Consider the following 23,059-nt stretch of genomic DNA (forward strand, 5'->3'; position numbering starts at 1 on the left):
GCATATAAGATCATTCCTCATTTGCATATTTAAAGATAACATTTCAGAAATACAAAAAATAATTGCCTGAATGTAAGTACAGTAAGCAACTGTGGAAGACTCATGTGATATATATTAGGTAAAATGTTTAACCCTAGTCACCTGTGTCGGTTTCTTTTATAAAAGGCGGAAGTAAAAGGATTAAGTGAAGCACATTGATGCTTTTGGACTTTCTCTCTTTTTTCTTTTTGTCTTTATTTCTAAGAAATCTACTTCATATTTTGCCAGACCCCTCTTGTTCCTGTTTGAGTAGGAGGTACTGGGATATTTTGGATGTTCTGTGTTTGGAAACAAGCTTTAATTTTCTCTGATTTCTCTGAAATCGTATGCCATAAAGAAGTGCGGCTTGTTCTCCAGAGTTTTTTGGGGAACTTATACGATAACAAATGTATGTAGGCAGTCTTTTTCTCAAATTAGTATAGAAGTTGCTAACAAGCTAATTTGCGAACCAAAAATGTTATATAATTTGTTTTACTTTCGGAGAAAGAGAGTCTTTGACCGTTGTGCAAGAAAGAATAAACTTCAACAAACACACCAGCAAAGGGAAAACACGTCTTCATCCCGTGTGTTTCATGTCCGAGTGAAAGCTGAGCAATACTTACTGAAAGTTCACTTTGTCTACTTGGAACCTCGTCTCGAAAATCCCTGAAGTTAACACTCGGCAGCGTAGCAGGTCCTGTGAGAACATGGAAATAAATCCAACGTATCCAATTCAGTAAAATTTAAGACAAGCAAGCTTTTGGAGGAGATTTCCAAACTATAAACTGTGCACATTGATGTGAGAGGACTGACCTGGTCCGTTGGTGTGTAGTCGTTCTGTCTTACAGAGTCAATTCTGTCCAGGAAACTGTAAAGAGAGAAACAGAACAGACTTAGATTTTTGCACTAAGGTCTATCTGTTTCTGTATGCTGCGGAACATGAAAGTTATTAAAAGCAATTCGGTGTCACTGAATATAAAAACTAGGATATTAATCAGATTAGTCTCCGTAAATACTGATTTCTAAACCAAATAGGCAACCAGAGCTCGTCTCCCAAGGCCACTTTCACCAATCACAACACAATCTTATCGGTTTATTTCAACCTGCAATCTTCATACCATAACTGTTATATCATTCATTAAACACATCTCTCGTGCTGTCTCTGTTCAAACAGTGATTTAGACGTTCATGTGAGCTACACTGGATGCTGCAAAAGGCGGCCGCCATGTCTGACTCCCTGTAGAGGCTCGGCAGGCCGGTGTTAAGGCAGCTGGTTGCCACAAGAGGGCAGGGCTGCTCAGTCTGGGCTATTTTGGTCTGTCTCTAGCCAGAGTGATTACATAAGGCGGTTATTGTGGAGGTTAGACAGCTTGCTGTTGCCGTCTCTTCACTACTGAGAGAGCATGTGCAGCAGCAGCAGCAGCAGCAGCAGCAGCAGCAGCAGCAGCAGCAGCAGCAGCAGCAGCAGCAGCAGCAGCAGCAGCAGCAGCAGCAGCAGCAGCAGCAGCTGGGCCTCTCTGCAGCACAGCAGGCTCAGTACACCGAGGCTGGGGACACACGGTCACACAGGCCCCTGGATGGTCTGGATCACACCATTAAAAGACTCAAACAATGCTGGTCAAAGGGTCATAATGTATATAGACTTATATAAAAGCACTGCTGTCGGGAAAGCACTATACAGGTATTTAAGGTACTACATTATGATACATACTGCATCCTTTCTGTTTTCTGAACTGACTACAGGAGCAACGGCGGACCACACCAGAGCTCCCAGTTAACCAGGGCCCAAAGCAAAAAAAAACCCTTGACAGTACTAGTGGTCCAAATATGTTTGTTAGCATGAAATGCAAATGTGTTGCTCTAAAAAAGAGCCTTAATACTTTTAAAAGTCACAGAAAGGAGGCTAAACGTCTCTCCTGCTCTCTCTCTGGTTGATCACTGGAGCTGAAGAGATTACATTGTTAGATTGTTGATTCATTGATTACTAGTCAAACATCTATTTTGAAAATTGTTTAATTGTTTTGGTCATTTATTTTAGTCAAACGTTTGATGGTTCCAGCATCTCAATTGTGAGAATTTGCTGCTTCTCTTTGTCTTAAATTATAGAAAGATTGATTATCTTCGGATAAACCAAAGAATGAATTGATCAATCAAGAAAATAATTAACAGTTTAATTGATAATGACAACAAATTGTTAGTTGCAGCTCTATTTGTTACCCCAGATCAGTGGTTCCCACCCTCTTTCCGTAAGACCTCTTTTCTACCATTGAGTAAACTGACGATCCCTTACTAAGTGACATATTTTATGAATATTTCATATCATATTCAATGCATAATAATAACAGTACAAAAAAAGTGATGAGCTGCACATTTAACCCAAATAGTGAACACAATAACTGCAGGAAGTGTATGTAAAACGAGCAATTTGGATGATTTTGTGCAGTGTATTTCCTGTGAATATTACATCAAAGATGAGTTTTCCTGTTTTACTTTTAATACAATTCTGTCTGTATTATGTGTTTTTTATTTTTAACAAACTTTCATACCTAATACAGGCTTCTTTTTTGACAAATTCTTTGTTTTCTTTTGTTGTTTTGACTGCGTACTTTTCTAATGCAGGACGAGGCTGTTTAGCAGAGAGGGAAGGCTCCGTGAATACAACTTGTGTTCAGGTCTTCACCGTGTCATTATCCTGATTATATCTTAAATAATAATCCAAACCTAAAAAATGACAATTTAATTTAGTTTTCTTTACAGAAATGAATAAACTGCTGAGATATAGGCCAACTGTATATTTAAATATGAAAAAAGTGGTCTCACACCCCATAAAATCAAGAAGGCCTCGCAATCCCCCATGAAGCTTTGGCGACCCCTAGTGGAAACAAGTGCCCTAGATTATTCCTAAATTAAATCAAAATCACTTCTCAGTACTACGGAGTAGTCCATAACCATGATTGTGACAGCAACACTATTAAACAACAATAAATAAAATGCAAAGAATGGTACAAATGAAATAAAAGACACAGCAGATGAGATAAAGGTGCGTCAGGTATTTCCAGAGGAGAAGAGTTCCAAGCCTAAAGCTGAAGTTGGTGAGTGAATCCAGTATGTAGGACACAGATGTGGACCAAACAGCCCATCTCATCATTCTTCATTTTTCACCCAAACCACCTGTAGCTTCAGGAAGTCACACGAAAGTCGACACGGCTACAAGAAACCTGATGCACGTAAGATCAGGAAGTCAGGTCTTCAGTCGAAGATGGTCTTAATTTTAAATGTAACCCCTAACCCAGCACACCTCACACACCCATGTAGAGTGAATGCTCCATTATGAACCATTAGATAACAGAGACAGCGCTCGTGTGCTCTGACAACGTTTTCATCACACCGACTTCATTTCTGCCTCACACAAAAGGAGAAGTAAGGCTATTTCTGAAAGAGCACTAGACTTTCTCACCCAGAGTGGATGCATCTACTGTATCAGCAGACGTAACAGTAGGGAGGAGAGGAAGGGAGCATTTAAAATTGATTCCCATGAGGAAAGGTTATGCAAAAATGATCTATTTATAGTTTTTATTGACTTGTTGATTAAGTTTTTACAATGTCACAAAAATGACAAATGCACGCCACGTTACCACGGACCAAAGTGGCTTCTAAAAATTGCTTATTTATTATTTTAGTGCACGCTACGCTATGTACTTATTAACCAGACGAGGTATGTGTGCCAAGTCATCTCCCCAGGCTGATCAGGTCTAATCCAGTATGAAAAACATTGTCTGTAACTTACAAACTGACCTTTGGACGGTTGTTACTTTCATTCTGAAGACCTTTGACACCTAAACCTGGAGCTTAAAGACACCCTGATGACCACTAGTAGCACTGCAGAGCAATGTTTTAATAACAGGTGCTCATATTTCTTATATCTCATGCTCGATCACAGTGGTTTCCAAACTTTTTCTGCTTGTTGTGACCCTTTTAATACAAAGCAATATCTCCTTGTCATAATTGCTAATCTACAAGTTCAATCGAAATTTGATATCCCCCCTCTCAGATTGATTCAAGTGAATAATTTTAAGAGGTAAAACTATTTGTATGAGAATTGAGTTTTTTTCTTATTTCTCATCTGGGCAATCCTCTCATTAAAACACTAGATTCAACGTTCCCAACACCCAGGTTAACATGCTTTATACTGACTCTAGAGGGCAGTAACAAATAAATACAGTTGGTGCCCCCACCACATTCAGCAAATCACACCATTAACTGTATTCCTTTTTTCAATTAGTGCTTCCCTGGAACCAGGGCGAACACATCCAGTAAACCCATTAAACTGCACCGTATTTGACAATGTTGAGTATCACAAACACTCGTCTCCCCTGAGCAGACAGATTCACACACAACAACATGAGCAAAACCTCCAAAAAATCTCCAGCTTTCACCCCATCACTGCAACAATGTGGGAGTATTTTTAGTCAGCCTTCCTTGCAGAAACCTAGCTAGGTTATAATTACTGAGCGCTTTGTGACTGCCATGTGACAGAAGTACTATTGGTAGAGCACTGGAGAGCCAAATATAGAGCTCATCATACCCAGCAAGGAAAAAAAGAACAAGGGTCGAGGAAAAAAAACCCCAAAAAAGATAACATTGATTACCGAGTGGCCGTCCGGATAACAGCTTATCAAAAGGTTTGGGTGCAGTTTTCAGCGGCTACGGCTGTTCTGGTCGAGCGCTACAAATAGACGAGCTTGGTTTTCAGGTCTGGTGTTGGTTTCTTCAATTTCCTCCCAGAACTGGCATCAGGGATCGTTATGTGATGTGGTCGTTTTGTCAAATTTGTGGATTTGAGGGATAACACGCCACCGGTTTTTCCACTTTGTTCTTAGTATGTGTACAATACACATATTATGGTTTATTATTTGCCATTCATTTGTTCCTTTTCCACTGTAATGTCTGTTCAAAACCACATTAATCCAGCTGTAACTTCTTTCAATCTTTTACTAGTCCATGACAGTTTGTTCTTAATTGGCAGGTTGAATAAAAAAGGGAACTTACTGCACTACTATCTTGTCTATTACAGTCCCTCTCTTTCTGTCTGCGGGGCTGGGTTGTCTCTGTATTTAGCCAAAACACACTGTACTCGTCCTGCGGGCCAGTCTGTGTTGCTATGTATAGGCTTTGTTGAGGACAGTATCACTTGACTTGGCCTGGTCTTTCTGTGTTGTTGGCCTCATCTTTCCATAAAACACAGACACAGGCATGAATATACACACACACACAGCCAGAAGTACCGCACCCACACACACACACACCAATATGTTGAGGGACAGTTGATGCGAGGGGGGGGCCTCAGGCCTCAGCTCCCACGTGGTCCAGGTCACATGTTGCTGCCCATTGAGCAGAAAAAGGGGGTAGAGGGAAGATGGTGGTAGTGGAGAGGCGGGGGCATTAAAACGCTTCACACCGGGGCTCGGGGACATGGGTCACCCAGCTCCACGGGGGCTTCTCCCTGATCCAGAGCACTGATACAAGCTCCCGTACCATTAGGGTCGCATTCGGAGAGCCACAACAAACAAATAAACAAACAGGCCTAAATACAAATAAACCTACAAAGCAGCCAACTGGTAAAGAAGTGAACCAAACGGCAACAATTTCATCACACAAACTGTATGCATCAAGACAACGCATGTCCAAAAACAAAAAAAAGACAGTTGTGTACAAAAGTAAAAAGACACCGCTGGAATAAAGACTGGAAAAAAAGTCCCCTCCAACAGGCCGTCAACCTTCACACCGACCAACCGCTCCCAGCCTCATGTGCTCATTTGATAATTGGGTTGACTTTTTACAAATAGTGGACCATCTTTAATTAGCAGTGCAGAGGGTCCGATCAATAGTTTCCATATTTTGAGCCGCTCAGGCCAGCGCTCAGGCCAGCATAATGGACTTTCACTTTAGTCTCCAACCGACTGGTGACAGCGCTTTAAAGTACTGCTGGACACGGCAGCAGCAGCACCACCACCACCACCATCACACAACTTCTAGCTGCTAAAGCTTTATTTAAATGGTTTAGTTTGTGCCTATATTTATTTTCCGCTGTCGTATATTTACTGCAGCTCCGTTTTTTATGTTTATTTTGCCATGACCAAGGAGAAGGATTTAAAGTAACAATACATGACATTTATTTTGAATAAATATGAGAGCAAAAGGAGTATGAGCAGCAATATTCAACATTGCTCATTAAACAGGACACACTAAATTAAAACAGGATCACAATATCAACTCTAAGGTTGCATCTAACAATTCCTTTCCTTATTGATTTTAATCGGCCAATTATTTTCTTCAACTTTCGTTCTGTAAAATGTTTGTGAAAATATATATATTTTAAAAAGTAGAGATGCACTGATCCCACTTTTTCAGTCCTGATACCGATATGATACCTGGGCTTTGGGTATCGGCCGATACCGAGTACCGATTCGATACCAGTGTTTAATTAACCAGCTGTATGCCTCACTGTGTGGAAGTGACTGGGATCATTCTTTTATGTGTAAGGCAACATCAGGCTGGACTTAAACATTGCTTTCCTAACTTTGTAAAACAAAATGTAAATTAACAGGAATTTCAATTCAGGTGTAATGTTTGCAGCAACAAATTGGTCAAAACATACGTATACAGGAATTAAAATTCCAGTATATATTATATATATATTGTATATACATATAGAATTGAATTGAATAGATCAACCCCATTGTCACCGATACCCGATCCAGCTATTTAAGTCAGTATCAGCCCGATATTGGTATCAGTTCATCCCTATTAAAAATCACAATACAACTTCCCAGAAGCCAAAGCGATGTGTTCATATGTCTTGTTTTGTCTAACCAACAGTCCAAAACCCAAAGATATTCAGTTTAAAATTATATATAACTAGCAAATCCTTGCATTAGACAAGCTGTATTCTTGCTTTTAAAAATGACTGAATTAACAAAATAGCTGCTGATTAATTTTCTGTCAATCAATGAATCAATTAAATGGCAAAAAAAAATTCAGCACTACTTGTATCATTCCTAAAATGATAAGTCTGTCAGACTGTAATCTAATATTTCAACTTGAGAACTCTTCCTTCATGTTTCATCCGTCTTGCCTCGCAAAACACACCCAGTAGTATCCCAACAAAACCAGCAGCACTACACATCCTCCAACACAGACAGTCGGAGCACTGAGCTGGTACAGCAGCACACACACACACACAGAGCCACGTGCAGCAGGACAAAGTGAAGGTGGAGCTGTGCAGGATCCCGGTCACCTGGTGGAAAGATCTGAGCCCGGGGTTCAACTCATCCATCCAAACAGGAACACTGTGCAGTTTGGGAGATGGATCTGAAACTAGACAAATCCATCAACGGCTCAGTGGGTACTTCCTAAATATAGGAGCAGGAACGGAGACACTCCTGAAAGTCAAACCAAATCTTGTGTAAACAAAAGTGCCTGCTTTATCTCAAAGCCGCCAATTCGCCTTCCAGGGCCGCATCAAGTCATGGTTTTGAAAGGTGTTGTATAAAAATGTGAAATACATTGTAATGCCCTTTTGTCTCTGCTCAGTGTCTACGTGGACCATTACATTACCGCTCCTTAAAATAGACTCAGCCCCCAAATTCAAGCTACAGTGGGAACACAGGGACTCTGTCAGGTCTGAGCCGCGTCCCATGTGGAGCTCCCAGCTACAGTTCTCACAGTGAAAATTGACTGATGGGTTTCTCTAAATAATGTTGAGGCCCAACATCGATACGCTATCTGTCAGCTGCTGAATTAGTCTGCGCCAAAAATAGAAAACAAAATAAAAATAGTCTAATCAACAATATCGAGTAGGTTTCAATGCTCTCGCCTGTAAACAACCGCAGCCTCCATGTCAAATTAGTTGTTCCGCTTGGAAGTCAACCGGTGACCCAGTGAAAATGAGCTTTTCCTCTTTTCCCCTAATCAAAAGTCAATAACCAATGATTAATAATATCAGACAGGGGAGTCTACAGTATCAGTGCAGGTTGCATAAGCCTGAACAGAGCCGTGCTGGCTGAACCGGCTGGTGATTAGAAATTAAATCCACACAGAAGGAAATACATTATCCATTTAAAAAAAAGAAAATTAATTTCAACTCTTATTTTAAGATTTTCAATAAGCAGATTCTCCATCAGAACTCGAGCTGTCGAGGCCTGTGTGCTGTTTGTGTAGTTCCCAAACTGGCCTCCAGGTGGCATCCCTTCCTCCTCCTGCACACAGCCTCTCTTCCACACTGACCCTGCCTGCTTTTAGCAGCTGGGTTCCCATGGCAACCCCAGTCGGTCCATACCACTCCTCTCTCTCTCTCTCTCTCTCGTTCTCTCTCTATCCCCCCGTCTCTTCCTAAGCCAGGCCGCACTTGTATCCTTCCATTCCCAGACTCTCCCATACATCAACACAAAGCAGAGCCGTGCTCTGTGCTAGCTTTCTACATGGTATGTGTGCCACTCTGTGTGTGTGTGTCTTTGGTGGGAGGGCACAGCAAATTTAGGCTTATGAAGACAGATTATTTTAGAGTGCCACCGTCTCGAGCACACAACCCAAAATAAGTCCCATTTTCAGTAAAGGGGAGGAATGTACTGTAGTACGTAAAGAGACACAAAGTCTGTCACAACATGACGACACGGTGCAGTGTCAGTTGTGATAAATCAAGACGCACAGGGTTATAGAGTTGAGAGCTGAACCGTGGGGATAATTGATAAGGATGTTACAAGTCACGGAGCAGTTAATAGGAGTCCCATGAGATGGGCCCGGTTACGGTAATGCACACTGGAAAATGACTCTTTATGGTCAAGTGCTAACTGCAAACTGTGGTGATATTGTGACGGCTTTGTAACGACCCTCCATGGAGAAAGCAACACATCCTCCAACCCCCCCCCCAAAAAATTTTTTTTTTTTAAATCACAGCATTTTTTTTATGCACACTGGGATGCAGCTAGTCAACAAATTACCATGGTAGTTTCTTCTGTCATTTCTGTTACAGCAGCAGATCAGGGGAAATGGATTTGGAGTGATTTGATGTGATGGTGATTAGTGGGATATCTGTACAGAGTAATGAGAGTACAGTGTCATTACTTTGCCAACGAACAGGTGAGAACAGCAGGGTCACATCTTGGTCACCTTGCTATTTAGTAACTTCATATATATAAATTACGCCTAGCAAAGTGAAATCTTATACTTACAGTTAAATTGAAGCACTATGGGCATTACAGAGCTGTCCGTCAATATCTGTTATGAACATGTCAACACTGTTATTGTCATCGCTACCGCATTGCATTGTGGGATATTTATGCCGCCGTAGTGTCCAGCGTTTGCATACTGTAATTTTTCACCAGAAAATAATATGCAATTCATGTACTATTGGTTTTATACTAAGGTTTCGGACGTACTAAAAAAAATCTCACATATGTTTTAAGGTACTAAATAGCATGTAAGTACGGAATTTTAGACGCAACCTATGTCAAACACACCGAAATCTTCTAATTAAATTTGAGTGACATTCCTTTCAACTCAAAATAAACAGGTCATCTCTACTTTCTGATTATACTGGGGTAGAAATCTTAATATACGGGGCTAGAAGTCTGAATATACTGGTGTAGAAGTCTGAATATACTGGGGTAGCAATCTGAATATACTGGACTAGATATCTGAATATATCTGGGTAGAAGTCTCAATATACTGGGGTAGGAGTCTCAATATATTGGGCTAGAAGTCTGAATATACTGGGGTAGAAGTCTGAATATACTGGGGTAGAAGTCTGAATATATTGTGGTAGAAGTCTGAATATACTGGGGTAGAAGTCTGAATATACTGGGGTAGAAGTCTGAATATATTGTGGTAGAAGTCTGAATATACTGGGGTAGAAGTCTGAATATACTGGGGTAGAAGTCTGAATATATTGTGGTAGAAGTCTGAATATACTGGGGTAGAAGTCTGAATATATTGTGGTAGAAGTCTGAATATACTGGGGTAGAAGTCTGAATATACTGGGGTAGAAGTCTGAATATACTGGGGTAGAAGTCTGAATATATTGTGGTAGAAGTCTGAATATACTGGGGTAGAAGTCTGAATATACTGGGGTAGAAGTCTGAATATATTGTGGTAGAAGTCTGAATATACTGGGGTAGAAGTCTGAATATATTGTGGTAGAAGTCTGAATATACTGGGGTAGAAGTCTGAATATACTGGGGTAGAAGTCTGAATATATTGTGGTAGAAGTCTGAATATACTGGGGTAGAAGTCTGAATATATTGTGGTAGAAGTCTGAATATACTGGGGTAGAAGTCTGAATATACTGGGGTAGAAGTGGCACACCAAACACTTAGTCTAGAGATGCAGGTGGCGTGGGTTTCATGTGTTAGTAAATGCTAGTGGAAGCCAATGAAAGCATTAGCATTAGCATCTTCTAAGTCAACAACTTTTTGTTTTTTTACCATGAGAGCTTTATTTGAATAAACAGGGTGACAACAACATATATGTATGCTGCTGGTTTATATATATTATGGTCAACACTTAATAGTTTGGTCAGATACAGTATTAAAAACAAAACACACAGTTTCCATCATTTCATTATTGATCAATCAGACATTTGCTTCCTTGTGTGGTCTATGTAAATAGTGACAAATACCCATCTCAATTTGCTAACGCCCAAGGTCATCAAAGTCCTTACTTTGTCTACAATCACATACAACGACAAAAAAAACACCAAATCCTGACAACCTAGGCATCGGGACAAGGGAATGGTTGACACTTTTGGCTTGAAAAATCACATAAGTGATTTGTTTGTTCTCAAAATAGTTGCAGATTCATTTTCTGTTGATGGAATAATCGATTTGTTTTAGCTCAAGTTTCCGGGTGTTTATGCTCCAGCGGACACAGACAGACAAATTAACACAAAGGGAACATGTAAGTACATTACGCCTTTGTTTAACCTGTGGCAGCTGTAAAAACACAATAGGTGTGGACTGGAATTACATTTCTAAATAAATATTGTTTCAGAGTCCGGTATCACTCTGAAGAACCACAACTGCATATGAAGAGGAACCGGATGTTTCCTCTGACACAGCACACTGTTTAGTCAGGGACACTTTAAGATGGGCACCTTATCTATGTAGTCGAAGCTGCAGAATCTCAGGTTAAGAATGCCTACGACAATAAATCATCCAACCAAAACCGCCCAACCACGGCTTGAGCTGGAGTCAAATGTTTACTCAAGTTAGCCTCGGAGCTACCTCCTTCAGCCTGGCCTGATGAAACAGCCAACAGCTCAAACTGTCTAGGCAAACAAACCGCTGTGACAGAAAAATATAAAAGGTTTCTATAAATAGCTTCGAGCCCCCCCCCTCCACTCCCCCTAACCACATTCCACAGGAGGTGAAAGTTGAGGCTTGTTTGACTAGTGGCCGAGGTGGAGGGAGACCTTTTCGCCTGGGTGTGGCTGGACACTGCTAACTGCTAGCCTCATTGCTAGCCAGGCCTACGGGCTGCACAACCTGAGCTACATACAGCACACAACCAGGCCAAACTCTGAGCAGAGCGCTGAGGGTATGAAAGCCCCCCATGTGATACAAAAACATGCTAATGTCAATGCTAAACACACGTGGTCACGTGCTTTTTGATGGATTGTGCACGGCTCCAAGTCTGCTCACTCTGATAGGCCGAGCAACGGGGAGAGAGTGTGGAGCTGGGAGCCCCTGTCATGATTAGACAGCAAAATGTCTCCTCGCGTGTCAAACCCCGCTTTGATCAATTCAGCCCCCACCCACCACCACCTCTCTGTCTCTAGCAGTGGCAGAAATGTGCGAGCTGTGTGTGCGTGTCTGTGTGTGTGTGTGTGTGTGTGTGTGTGTGCATGTGTGTGTGTGTGCAGAGTAGGGGGAGACAGAGCGAGACAGAGCGAGCAGGAAAGCATATGGGTGCATTCATACGCTCGCGATGATTTGTTTTATGTCAGGGCATTAAGAGAAGAAAAGGTATGGCCGGGCAGTGCGTAGTCGCTCACACACGCACACACAAAACCAACACAGAGGCGTTTTGTGTCTCACCTTCTGCTACTGACCTTCCCTTTGTTTACAGCGCATTGCCGGGATACTCCCTTTGATTCGGCTGCGCACACGTGACCCTCCGCCAGTTTCTGCTCTGCAGTGCTGCTGCTAAAAATAGCCTCAGCTTGCCCTGGCTCCACAGCTAGTTTACATAAGCTCTAAGGGGGGTGGGGGGGGGGGAGAAAAGGGAGCGACAGAGGGGGGGGGAGAGAGGAGGGGGAGCCTCAGTGAAGAGAGAGAGAGAGGAGGAAGAGGAGGAGGAGGACGAGGAGGAGGGGGGTCTATGGACGACCATTCCACAATCTCTGAGCAGGGAACCTGCAGCGCCACTGCTGTCCTCCAGCAGTCTGTGCCTTTACACTCCTGGTCAACAGCAGGGTGTGTGTGTGTGTGTTTGTGTGTGAGAGAGAAAGGTATGTGTGTGTGTACTGTACGTGTATGTGTGTGTATTCGGCACACAGTAACAGACTCGCAGATATCCGCCATTCACCAGCCTCGCTCTGTGTCTCTGTCTGTCCTTTAAAATGGACGCACATTTTAACCCAAAAATAAAAATCTATTTATAGATCCAATTCCCCTTCTTTAAGTGGAACATAAATTCCCATTTCTCTCTGCAGCAGCACTTCATATTAAAACATTCAGGGATACAAAACTAACAATTAACACACAACAATCTCAGAAATGTTTCTAATTTGATATGTAAACTGAGACAAAAGTTACTCAGCATGTTTAGAGATACAGCTGGTGTGGCTTTCATGTGTTAGCAAAATGCTAGTGGAATCCAATGAAAGCACAATTAGCATCTTTAAGTTAACAACTGTTTGTTTTTTTTGTATGTAATCGAATTCACAGAGTGACAACAACATATATGTATGCTGCTGGTTTATATATTTTAAGGTCAACACTAGCAAGTTAGCTACTTGCCAACTTAATTTAGCTAATGTCAAATAGCAACACGCTGGGTGCTGGTCTCTTTCCTTCAACATGGTGGATGAAACCTTCCATGCAGTTGCTGTATCTCTCTTTACAGACTTATCTGCCCACGTTTGATTGTTTCAATACTTAGCTGGGGTGCACAAATCAAATATTTGGACCACTTTGACAAAGCTAGCTATCTGACTAACGTTACTTTCCGTGTTGGTATTTACCCTGTGCATGACGTAAATCATACCCCCGTGGGGGCTCGCTCATGTGATTGGCTGAAAAAGGAGGGACACATCTGATTGGCTACAGATGATTCTCTGTTGGAAAAAAAATGCATTTGAGCATTGAGCAACGTCAGGGGAGTCTTCAAAAACCCACACACAAATGCAATTAAGTTCACAAATGGCACGATGCCGGTTCAACAGTTTGTATATAAATGTAACAACATCCAAATATGTTTTTGATCAAAATTGCAAATACTTTTAAAATACATATATTTGTGAATTTCTATTACATTTATTTAAAACAAGAACTATTTGTGTTTGCATTAGAAAATATTTGTGAACCTTATTTTTTTTAATATGTGGATATAATGTGAATCATATAATGTGAAAAATATATAGGTTTACATTTATATACAATGATAACCGTTTTTTGTGTGCATTGAAAAATATTTTTGTGGAGAGTCATTTATATATAAATCACAAAATACATTTGTGAATCCTTCTGTGTGCATGTGTTAATATTGAGACTGGTCTGACTCCATATTAGTCTGGCATAGTTTGGCCAGACACAGTATTAAAAACAAAACAAAAAACACAGTTTCCATTATTTCATTATCGATCAATCAGAGAATTACTTTCTTGCAGGGTCTATGAAAATAGTGACAAATATTCATCTAAATTTGCTAACGCCCAAGGTCATCGAAGTCCTTGTCTTGTCTGACCAACACTCAAAAACCCAAATATGTACTCAACATCGTCACAGGAAGAAAAAAAGGCAATAGTGATTTAATTGAGTTTTTCATACAGATTTAGATTTTAAATATACTATTCAGAATGTGTTTTTCAACAGAGCAGTGCCCTGCTTTCAAATGTGATCCAACTCATTGACTAAACTAAATACAGGCTGTCAGAGCCTCTGGTCTCTAGAAACAAAATAAAAACACACTGGCAGTGTAGCTAATCTTGTGACACGTAGCATGCTATGCTGGGCAGCTTTAGGCTCTCTTAACTGTTTCCAAATGCCCAGGCAGGCTGAGAGCTTTCTAAAAAAAACATCTACAACTTTAAACTTCAAACAACATCCACAGTACTTTAAAACACTTACCTAATGGACAGAAAAAAAGCCATTACAATTACAGTAACACTACATCTCAGGCCCTACTGTTAAAGACGTTGGGTTTACACACACACATACACACACACTTTGGAAAAGGCTTCATATAGGGAACAACATGTGTTCTGCAACATCCTCTGTGCTGTCGCTTTCTGGCCTCGAGAGAGGACTGAATAGATTGACAGAGAGAGCGAGAGAGCAAGAGGGAAAGTGGGAGAAAGAGAGAGAGAGAGAGTCAGTCCCACAGGGGGCTCTAACAACCTTAAGGACAGTGGTTTGTGTCGACGGAGTCCCACTGAGCTTCCAGTAGATCAGATTCTGCAGTTCAGCTCAAAACCACTCCTTCCTTTTCCTCAGAAATCATGCACACACATCCACAGATATATTCAAACACACACACACACACTTCCATAGTGCCCTCTTTGATTATTCCCCAGTCAGCTGACAGCAGGGTCATCTGATTTTAGCAAGCGACACAAAGGTTTTTGTTAATCTGGATTAAGGCATTTTGTGATTCTTTTTATGAAGAAAGTATTTTTTTTTTTTTTTTACGATTGGTGTAGTTATAATTATGAATTGAATCGCGCCGTAGTAAACTTGTTAAAAGGCTAAGAAAAAGCATAATTTACTAGAAATATAAACTGAAACCATTTAGGCTATTTGTATGAGTTCTTCGAAGTTTGAACAAAAACACACGAGGATACCAAAAAATATACACAAACATTAATAGTTCAAAATGCATTTAAAAGCACTTTTCTAAATAAAATTAGTGCTGTTGCACAAACATTTTGAGGGTTGGATCTGAAATAAGGATATATTTTTACTGGCTGTAACTTTGCATAGTTATGTGTTTGAATTTTGTTCTTTGGAGCTTTGTTTGACTTTTTGGAGCAAGTTAGTCAAGCTGCGACATCATCTATCCTTTTTTTTGTTTTTGTTTTGTTTGTGATACTTAATCCAAAATCACCAAACAAATAAGTTGCATTTGTTCTCTCTTTAAGCCGCTGAAAGGCTCATATTTTTCATTTTCATCCTCTGCTCCATACCTGGCCATCACTGTCTTTGTGTTTAGTTTAGCTGTTAGCCGGTATGGAGCTTTCTGATTGTCCCTACAGACTGTGCAAAATTTACTATAAAAAGATGAACTGAAACCATTTAGGCTATTTTTAAGTCTTGTTCGAAGTAGCTAAAACATTCAATAACTCAAAGCGCATGAGAAAACCGAATATTAGATATAAACATTAATAGTTCAAAATGCATTTAAAGACCTTTTCTAAATAAAATTGGTGCTGTTGCACAAACATTTGAGGGTTGAATCTGAAAAAAGGATAAATTTTTACTGGCTGCTTAGCACTTTGCTTAGTTATGTGTTAGAAGTTTGTTCTTTGTTTGACTTTTTTGAGCAAGTTGGTTGAGCTGCGACATCATCCATCATTTTTGTTTTATAACCAAAGTTTGTGATATAATCCAAAATCGCACCAAACAAATTATAGGTTGTTTTTCTTCTTTCTTTAAGCTACTGAAAAGCTCCTCTTTCTCATTTTCTTCCTCTGCCACATACCTGGCCATTAGTGGTGGGAAAAAAATTTATTCACCTATGTATCGCGATTTTATTTTTTACAATTTTGAAATAGATTTTTTAAAGACAGAATCGATATATCTGCTTCATTTGAGTCTACGTGGAGGTAGAAGGAAGTTACCGCTTTAATTGTTGTAGTCTGAGTGACGTGACGTCATATCCATTCCTTATGCGTCAACCCAAACAAACGGCTATCAGCCGCAGTGAGCTGATACAAGATAGTAAAAAAACAAAGGTCCACGTAGATACGACCTGCACCCTCACATGTTAAATCCAAAGTGGTAAACACGGCACATCCAGTAAAGTATGGAAACACTTTGGGTTTCATACAGTGTCAAGAAAAGCAGAGCTAGACATCACGGCTAAAGCTGCATGCTAACTCTGTCATGGACAGGGAACATTATCGTATTGCGGTAACGTGCGGTCAAGCCGGCCGTCACTCTCATCTCCGTGGTCAAATCAGCCGACGCTACAACTATAGAGCACCCATATACTGACATTTATGTTAAATGCATTCAAGTGGCCCCGATGGAGCTGACCATGGATGTATAAAGAGAACGGAGCTGACGGGAGAGCTAGCGACGTACTTGGCGAAGTCAGTGGAAGTATATATGTGCGATTACATTTGGTTTTCAAAATAAAGTGTTAACAAAGGGAACTGTATACATATATAGAAATAAGATCGATTGGATTATATTCAACAGAAGTATAAAACATTACATATCCCTTATATAAAAAAAATACCACTAATTTGTGAGGGAAATGTGGTTATTCTTTGATTTTTGGGTTGCCTAATAATGGCTGAAATGACTGATATATTAGACATCAGGACATCTCTGACTAAATATATGCTGAAAATCAAACATTTTTACTGTGTCAATTTAGATATTTTCCAAAGTAAAAGTAACTACAAGTGTATGATTCAACTTTTTCCCATGGTCTAGTGTTAAAAAGTAAACAAAAATCGCAATAAATCCTAATTTGTTAGCCGGTATGGAGTTTTCCGATTGTCCCTACAGGCTGTGATTGTCTAATAGATTCTCAGCCTCGTGTTTTTAGATGCATAAATTCAAAGTGGGACTTCAAATTGAATTCTCAAACTATGCAAGCCTTAAATAATACAGTCCATGAAGGTTTATCACAATTCCAAATGTGTTAAAAAAAATACCCTGATAACCAGTCTTATTACATAGAAATATAAACACAGGGATCAGTTGAGACATGTAAGACGAGCCCAGTCCGTGTCCCAATCAGCCTCATCTGTAACATCAAAGCAGCTAAAACATGAAGAAATGAAGCAACTTATTGGTGACAGGAAAAAGCAGCAGTGACATGCAGCCGGTGTATAAATATCGCTCTCTCGGGCTCTTCCGTGAACAGAAGAGGCTCCTTATTGAGGAGATCCACTGTTTGCGAAGCGTAGCCCCTCTGTTTCTGTAGGCCCTTCAGGGGCCGGGGCTGGCTGACAATGCCGGCCATTCTTAGCACTTTACTGCCCCAGATGACTGTGTCAGTGGCCCCCAGGCTGGTGACAGAGTCCCGTGACCAGCACTACACCCCAGCCCCAACCCCAGCCCCAGCCTACTGTAAGCCAAGGCCCAGCCTTGGATGTGTCTGTCCACAGTCCCATCTCCGGGACCCCTGCAGATCCCAGCTGTACCTCTCAACTCCGGACCATCTACACCACATTACATCCTAACCTATGATGAGCCTTGTGAATTTGGGATGCACTGAGTTTCATTAGGCAACAAAATGCATTAATTATTCTTTTTAAGTTGAAATGTTTAAAACTTCCTATTTACAATTTTTAAAACCGTGAGATGAACAGATGAAGGATTTGGAAATACTAGTTCAATTTATTTAATAAAAAAAACACTGTGTAACTGTATCTGTCAAATAATGGAAATTAAGTCCTTTAGATGATAAACAGAAGGGGAATTAGCAACTATTTTGATAATCAATTAATTGTTCCTGTCCCCTTTTAAGCATCAACTGTAAATACTGGTTATGAACTCTATTCCAGCTTCTCCACTGTGAAGATTTGCTGCTTCTCTCTGTTTTTCAGTGTTAAATTAATATATTTAGGTTTTGTCCTGTTGGTCAGACAAAAAAAAGATATTTAAAAGACATCGCCTTGTACTCTAAAGCTGGGGACACACCAAGCCGACATCAAAGAACTAGCAGCGACGAAGGCCGCCTGTTGAGTCGCCTCGCCTTTGTCTTGGCCAAAAAGTTGCACTTGAACACACCGCAAAGACTACAGCTGACAGCCAATTACCACGTACGTTCTGCGCCTGCGTGAGTGGAAAAACCTCTCCACACCGAGGACGGCGGTTAACAAGCCGTTGTTATGATACGTACATGAAACAAAGCGGCGTTTGCCGACCATTTTCACACCACTCTCACTCACTACTTAGCTTCATTCCAGATGGCCATGTCGTTGTGAAAATATATAATAAAAACACTGACACAGTCAGACAAGAGCCGACGGTGCAGGACACACCTATGAAACTAGGCCGACGGATGCTCACAGACGGCCCAAAAACTGTCAGACGGCCAACCGTCGGCTTGGTGTGTCAGGGCCATAAGAAACTATGATGGACATTTTTCACTATTTCCTGACATTTTATATAATAAAAGATCAATCTATTGATTGAGAAAATAATTGGCAGATTAATCAATACTGATAATATAACCATTAGATGCAGCTCTACTGTTTTTCACTAAACGTTTTTAGCATCATTTGTGACATTTAAGGATTAAGATAATGAGATTCTCATTAAGGTCATAGCACATTTCAGACTTCAGATGTCCAGAAAGTTGCAATTTACCCATTGTTTTGCATGTCAAAATGTTGCAACTATTTCAGTTCCAGCAGGAGTCAGGACATGTTGATGTGATTAACATCTTTTCGAAGTGTGTGATGATGACACCCATTCAGTCAACCCTGAAAATCCCCTGCTTCTTTTCAGTATTTGATCTTTCCCCCTTCTATTTTAATCCTCGTTAGGGTCAACGGCTGAAGCAAGAACAATCTGATATTTGTCTCAGTATGAAGGGTGAGTCAGGGCCAAGACTCGTCTTCCTGTATTTTTTCAATTCATGTGTGTATTTACTGGTGTGTGTGGTGTGATTACCATAAACTCTAGAAGGGGATTGTGTGGATTAATAACTGTAGAGGGATGATCTTTTGGATTGAAAACACAGGGACGTACAAAAGTATGAGTAACACTTTGAGTAGGTAAGGCAAGTAAGCTGCAACTAGCAATTATTACTAATGTCCAACACACTTTCCTAAAGCCCAAGATGACATCATCAAATTGTTTGTTTGGTCTGACCAGTTGTTAAAAACCTAAAGATATTCAGTGCATCATCACAAATGGCAAAGAAAAGCATAAAATCCTCACAACTGAAAAGCTGGAACTACAACATGTTTGGCATTTTTTTTGTTTCAAAAATGACTTTATAGAATAAATAGTAGTAGTAAATAGTTGCAGATTGTTTTTTGTCGATCAACTAATCAATTAGTTGAATAATTGTTTCAGCTATTATAATTGTAGTAGTATAGTATTTCAGTTATTATATAGCAGCGTGTCCACGTAGATTAACAGCTATTAAATTCATTCAGGAGGACACATGAAACTTCTGCATCATATATTTCATACATCAAAACACTGACAGCACACTGGGAACTACAATGACCACAATGCACTCTGCCTTAAGGCCCTGACATCAGTTTTGGGCCATCATTGAGTGTGTGTAGGCCTAGTTTTTGCTGTGTGTCCCGCACCGTCGGCTCTAGTCTGCCCATGTTAGAAGCTTTTCGGACGATTCAGCATGTTGAATCCGCGGCGGCGCCCGTCGGTGAGATATATCACTGATTGGCTGTTCAGCTTAAGCGAATCAGTGCACGAGAAGAGAAACGGAAGTGAGGAAAGCAAGTCAACGTGTAAAGTTAAGAGGAAAAACACAGAAGGCTCTTCTCATTTTTAATCTTCATCTCATCTGATCATTTCAACACACGGATTTTCACAACGACATGGCCACCTGGAATGAAGCTAAGTGGTGAGTGAGAGTGGTGTGAAAATGGTCGGCAGATGCCGCTTTGTTTCATGTACTTATCATAACAACGGCTTGTATATCCGCCGTCCTCGGTCTTCCAGCTTCCCTTTTTGAATGACGAATACAGACTACCGCCGCCTGCTGTTGTGGAGAGTTATTTCCTCTCACACAGACACAGAACGTACGTGGTAGTTGGCCGTTGACTGTAGTCTTTGAGGTGTGTTCCAGTGCAACTTTTTGGCTAAGACAAAGGCGACGTGAGGCGACACAACAAGCTGCCTTCGTCGTCGCTAGTTCTTTGATGTCGGTTTGGTGTGTCTGGGCCTTTAGACAAAAAGCATGGTGTTTCCTAAATAGCCTGTGGTCTTTTGACTTAAACTGATCAAAGGGAGGCTACGGTTGGCAACTCAATATGTTTAAATCTAATTTAAATCACAAGAAACAGGAATACCGCATGAGTACTACAGGAATGAGTCCTAAAACTCAGGAAAAAAAGTCAGCATTTTAGCACTTCCGATTCCTACGCCTGGAAGTCAATGGGTTTTTTGAATGGGTTTTTAGTTAGATGCCTGAAATAAGGTCTGTGGTTAACACAAGCTGAAGAGATTAAAATACATCAATAAATATCCCACTGGTGAATTTTTAAGACTTTATGTGTCTTAAATAAGGCGGTTGCTAACAAGCGGCTAAATGTGACTACTAAATGTCATCACACCGACTCGTCCGCCTTTACAGCCTCGTTGTGTATACTCGCGCTCATGCGACCTTGGTGTAGTTCATTTATAGCCTAACGTTAGCCTTTTACTTCTGGTGATTGCATTCACACTTAAAAAATCATAAAAGTGGTGTTCATTTGTGGAGATTATCTTGCTGAACAAAACGTGTAAGTATCATAAATGTTTGTTTGCCAAAGAGCTTATTTTCTGCAATAATCCAAAAGCCAATGGAAAAATCCCATTGGCTTTTTGTCGAGGGAACCCAGGGCGATGCTAACTTCCTGGTTGGCCTACAAAAATACGTCATCCCTGGAGCACTTAAAAAATAACTTTACAGCATCTAAATGTGCCTAACCCAGCATCAGCGCCATCTCCGTGCTAGGCCTCATTCTCACTGCAAGAATAAACCCAAGCTGCTGTATCGCTCAGCTGTTTCATAGCCTCATTTCTTCAGTTACACTCCCAGACTCCAGCTCCATCCAGGGCAGCTCTCCTCTGGCCCAGTCCCTGCTGCTACAGCCACACCAACACAGAAACAGCTCCATACACACCAGCCCAGACAGCATCCAACACTGGATAACAATCGTCCACTACGGTAAGAAATACCTTAGTGTATGAATTATGTCATGAATTGTGTCATATTTGCTGGGGGACTGCAACAAACACTCACCACAGAAAAAAAAGCAGGAGGCCTGGGAGTCCAGATTTGCGTGTGAAAAAGTGTTTGATTTTGCCGTTGACACATCCAAGGCATTGCAATGGAACCAGCCCGCCGCAGCTGAAAATAGCTCATAATCAATCAACTGGCAGACACATATCTGTGCTCTTAAAACGTATAAATGTGCAATGCAGAGGGCGGATCAATGGGTGACAGGATTCCACAAGCATCGATACAGACACGCTCTTTGGCATAACAAGCGCTTGCCATCGGCCCATACTTATTTCCTGTGCCTCTGTCCAATGGGCAGTCCAGCGTTAGGCCTGCTGGAAAAAATATCTGCCAGTGTAGCAAGGTCTGTGAAGGACAACACAGATGAGATGGCAGAGGTATATAATCTGCCTTCACACAATCTAAATACGACATATATCTAATCAAATATTCCTCCGCTGTGATCTCGTTTGGTGCTTTTACGACAATATATCTATTGTGTTTGACTGTTAGCATGTAAGGTTGCTGCCTGCCAATCTGTTCCTCCCACAAACAGCCACATGTCGGCCAACTTCCTCTTTAATTTACTCCGAGTGACTGAGAGCACCCTTATCACATCTGTGATCCAAGACGTAGCCTACAACACAAACACAAATCTGTGGAAGTTCAGTACAAAAAAATAAGAGAGAGCAGGTGTAGAGAAGAAAAGTAGAAGATGAAATGAAAGCTTCCTGTACTGATTATAAGAGCGGGTTGGGTCGGTATTAAGCTAAAAAGTAGCTAGATAAGCTAACAGACAGGCCCTTATAGTCTTGAACTTAGAGGAATAGCAACACACAACATTCTCCAAACAATTTGTTTAAATACAGCCTGAGTCCAAAGTTATGACCTCTGCTCCCTTCCTTTCAACCCAGTTGGCTGCTGCAGCCGTCTGCCAGTGTTTCACTACTTCCAGGAGAGTCGCTGAGAACAGCTAGTGTAGTTTAGTGGTAGCAACAACAATAGATGTGTGTGTGGGAGGGGGGCTTTACACACAGACAGGTCTGCAGCCATGTAGGACAGAGTATCCATGAATGCCCTCCATGCACATAGTTCATACAGAGGTTAAAACTGAGAGAGGAAGTAAGTGAGAGGCCACGCAGTCTGACAGATTCCAGACATCAATCAAACACACTGACAATAGAGGCAGATTGTGATGTTTCACTGAGATTTCTAAATTAATTACAAATGTGAAAACTGCTTTTTTTCCTGCTCCAAAAATCACTCCTATAGACGAGGAAAAGCATCGAGCAACAAAACACAACAGCTATCACACAACTGAGCTGCCATTCAAGCAGGAGAAACACAAAACTACTGACAAATAAAAGTAAGAGCCAGCACACTAGGGCTGCATAATTATTAACTACATCAAAACTGAAATCTCAGTTTGTACACTAAACCCCATATAGCTGTAACTTATTATGATTGTATCTATTTCCTTTACACACCAGTAAAATAAATTTGTTAGCTTGATGATGATTTATTGGCCAAACATACAACAGCTCACCAGCTGTTAACCAATCAGAAGCAGCAGCGTAACAGAGAGGCGGCGACAGGAAGACAGCAAGAAGGGCAGGAGAGAGAAGCAATCAAAAAATGAATGATACTGAAGAGGAGGAGGGTTGGAAGCAGGGAGCACAAT

The 23,059-nt window shown here is 40.9% G+C and overlaps 1 protein-coding gene across 4 annotated transcripts in view; it reads right to left on the reverse strand.

Moving 5' to 3' along the window:
* LOC141777573 (guanine nucleotide-binding protein G(olf) subunit alpha) overlaps window positions 1–23,059 on the reverse strand; it is a 67,761-nt gene that overhangs the window by 11,599 nt on the left and 33,103 nt on the right. For 2 of the 4 annotated variants that reach the window (XM_074651964.1, XM_074651965.1), the window contains exons 6-7: window positions 832–886; window positions 642–715 (exon numbers count right to left, since the gene is read on the reverse strand). In XM_074651964.1, coding sequence (XP_074508065.1) covers window positions 642–715; window positions 832–886 — 129 coding nt within the window. Of the gene's footprint in view, window positions 1–641; window positions 716–831; window positions 887–12,110; window positions 12,208–23,059 lie in introns of those variants that run through there. The other 2 variants (XM_074651967.1, XM_074651966.1) reach the window with 2 other exon arrangements.

Source organism: Sebastes fasciatus, chromosome 11 (assembly GCF_043250625.1).
Source record: "Sebastes fasciatus isolate fSebFas1 chromosome 11, fSebFas1.pri, whole genome shotgun sequence".
Taxonomy (NCBI): Eukaryota; Metazoa; Chordata; class Actinopteri; order Perciformes; family Sebastidae; genus Sebastes; species Sebastes fasciatus.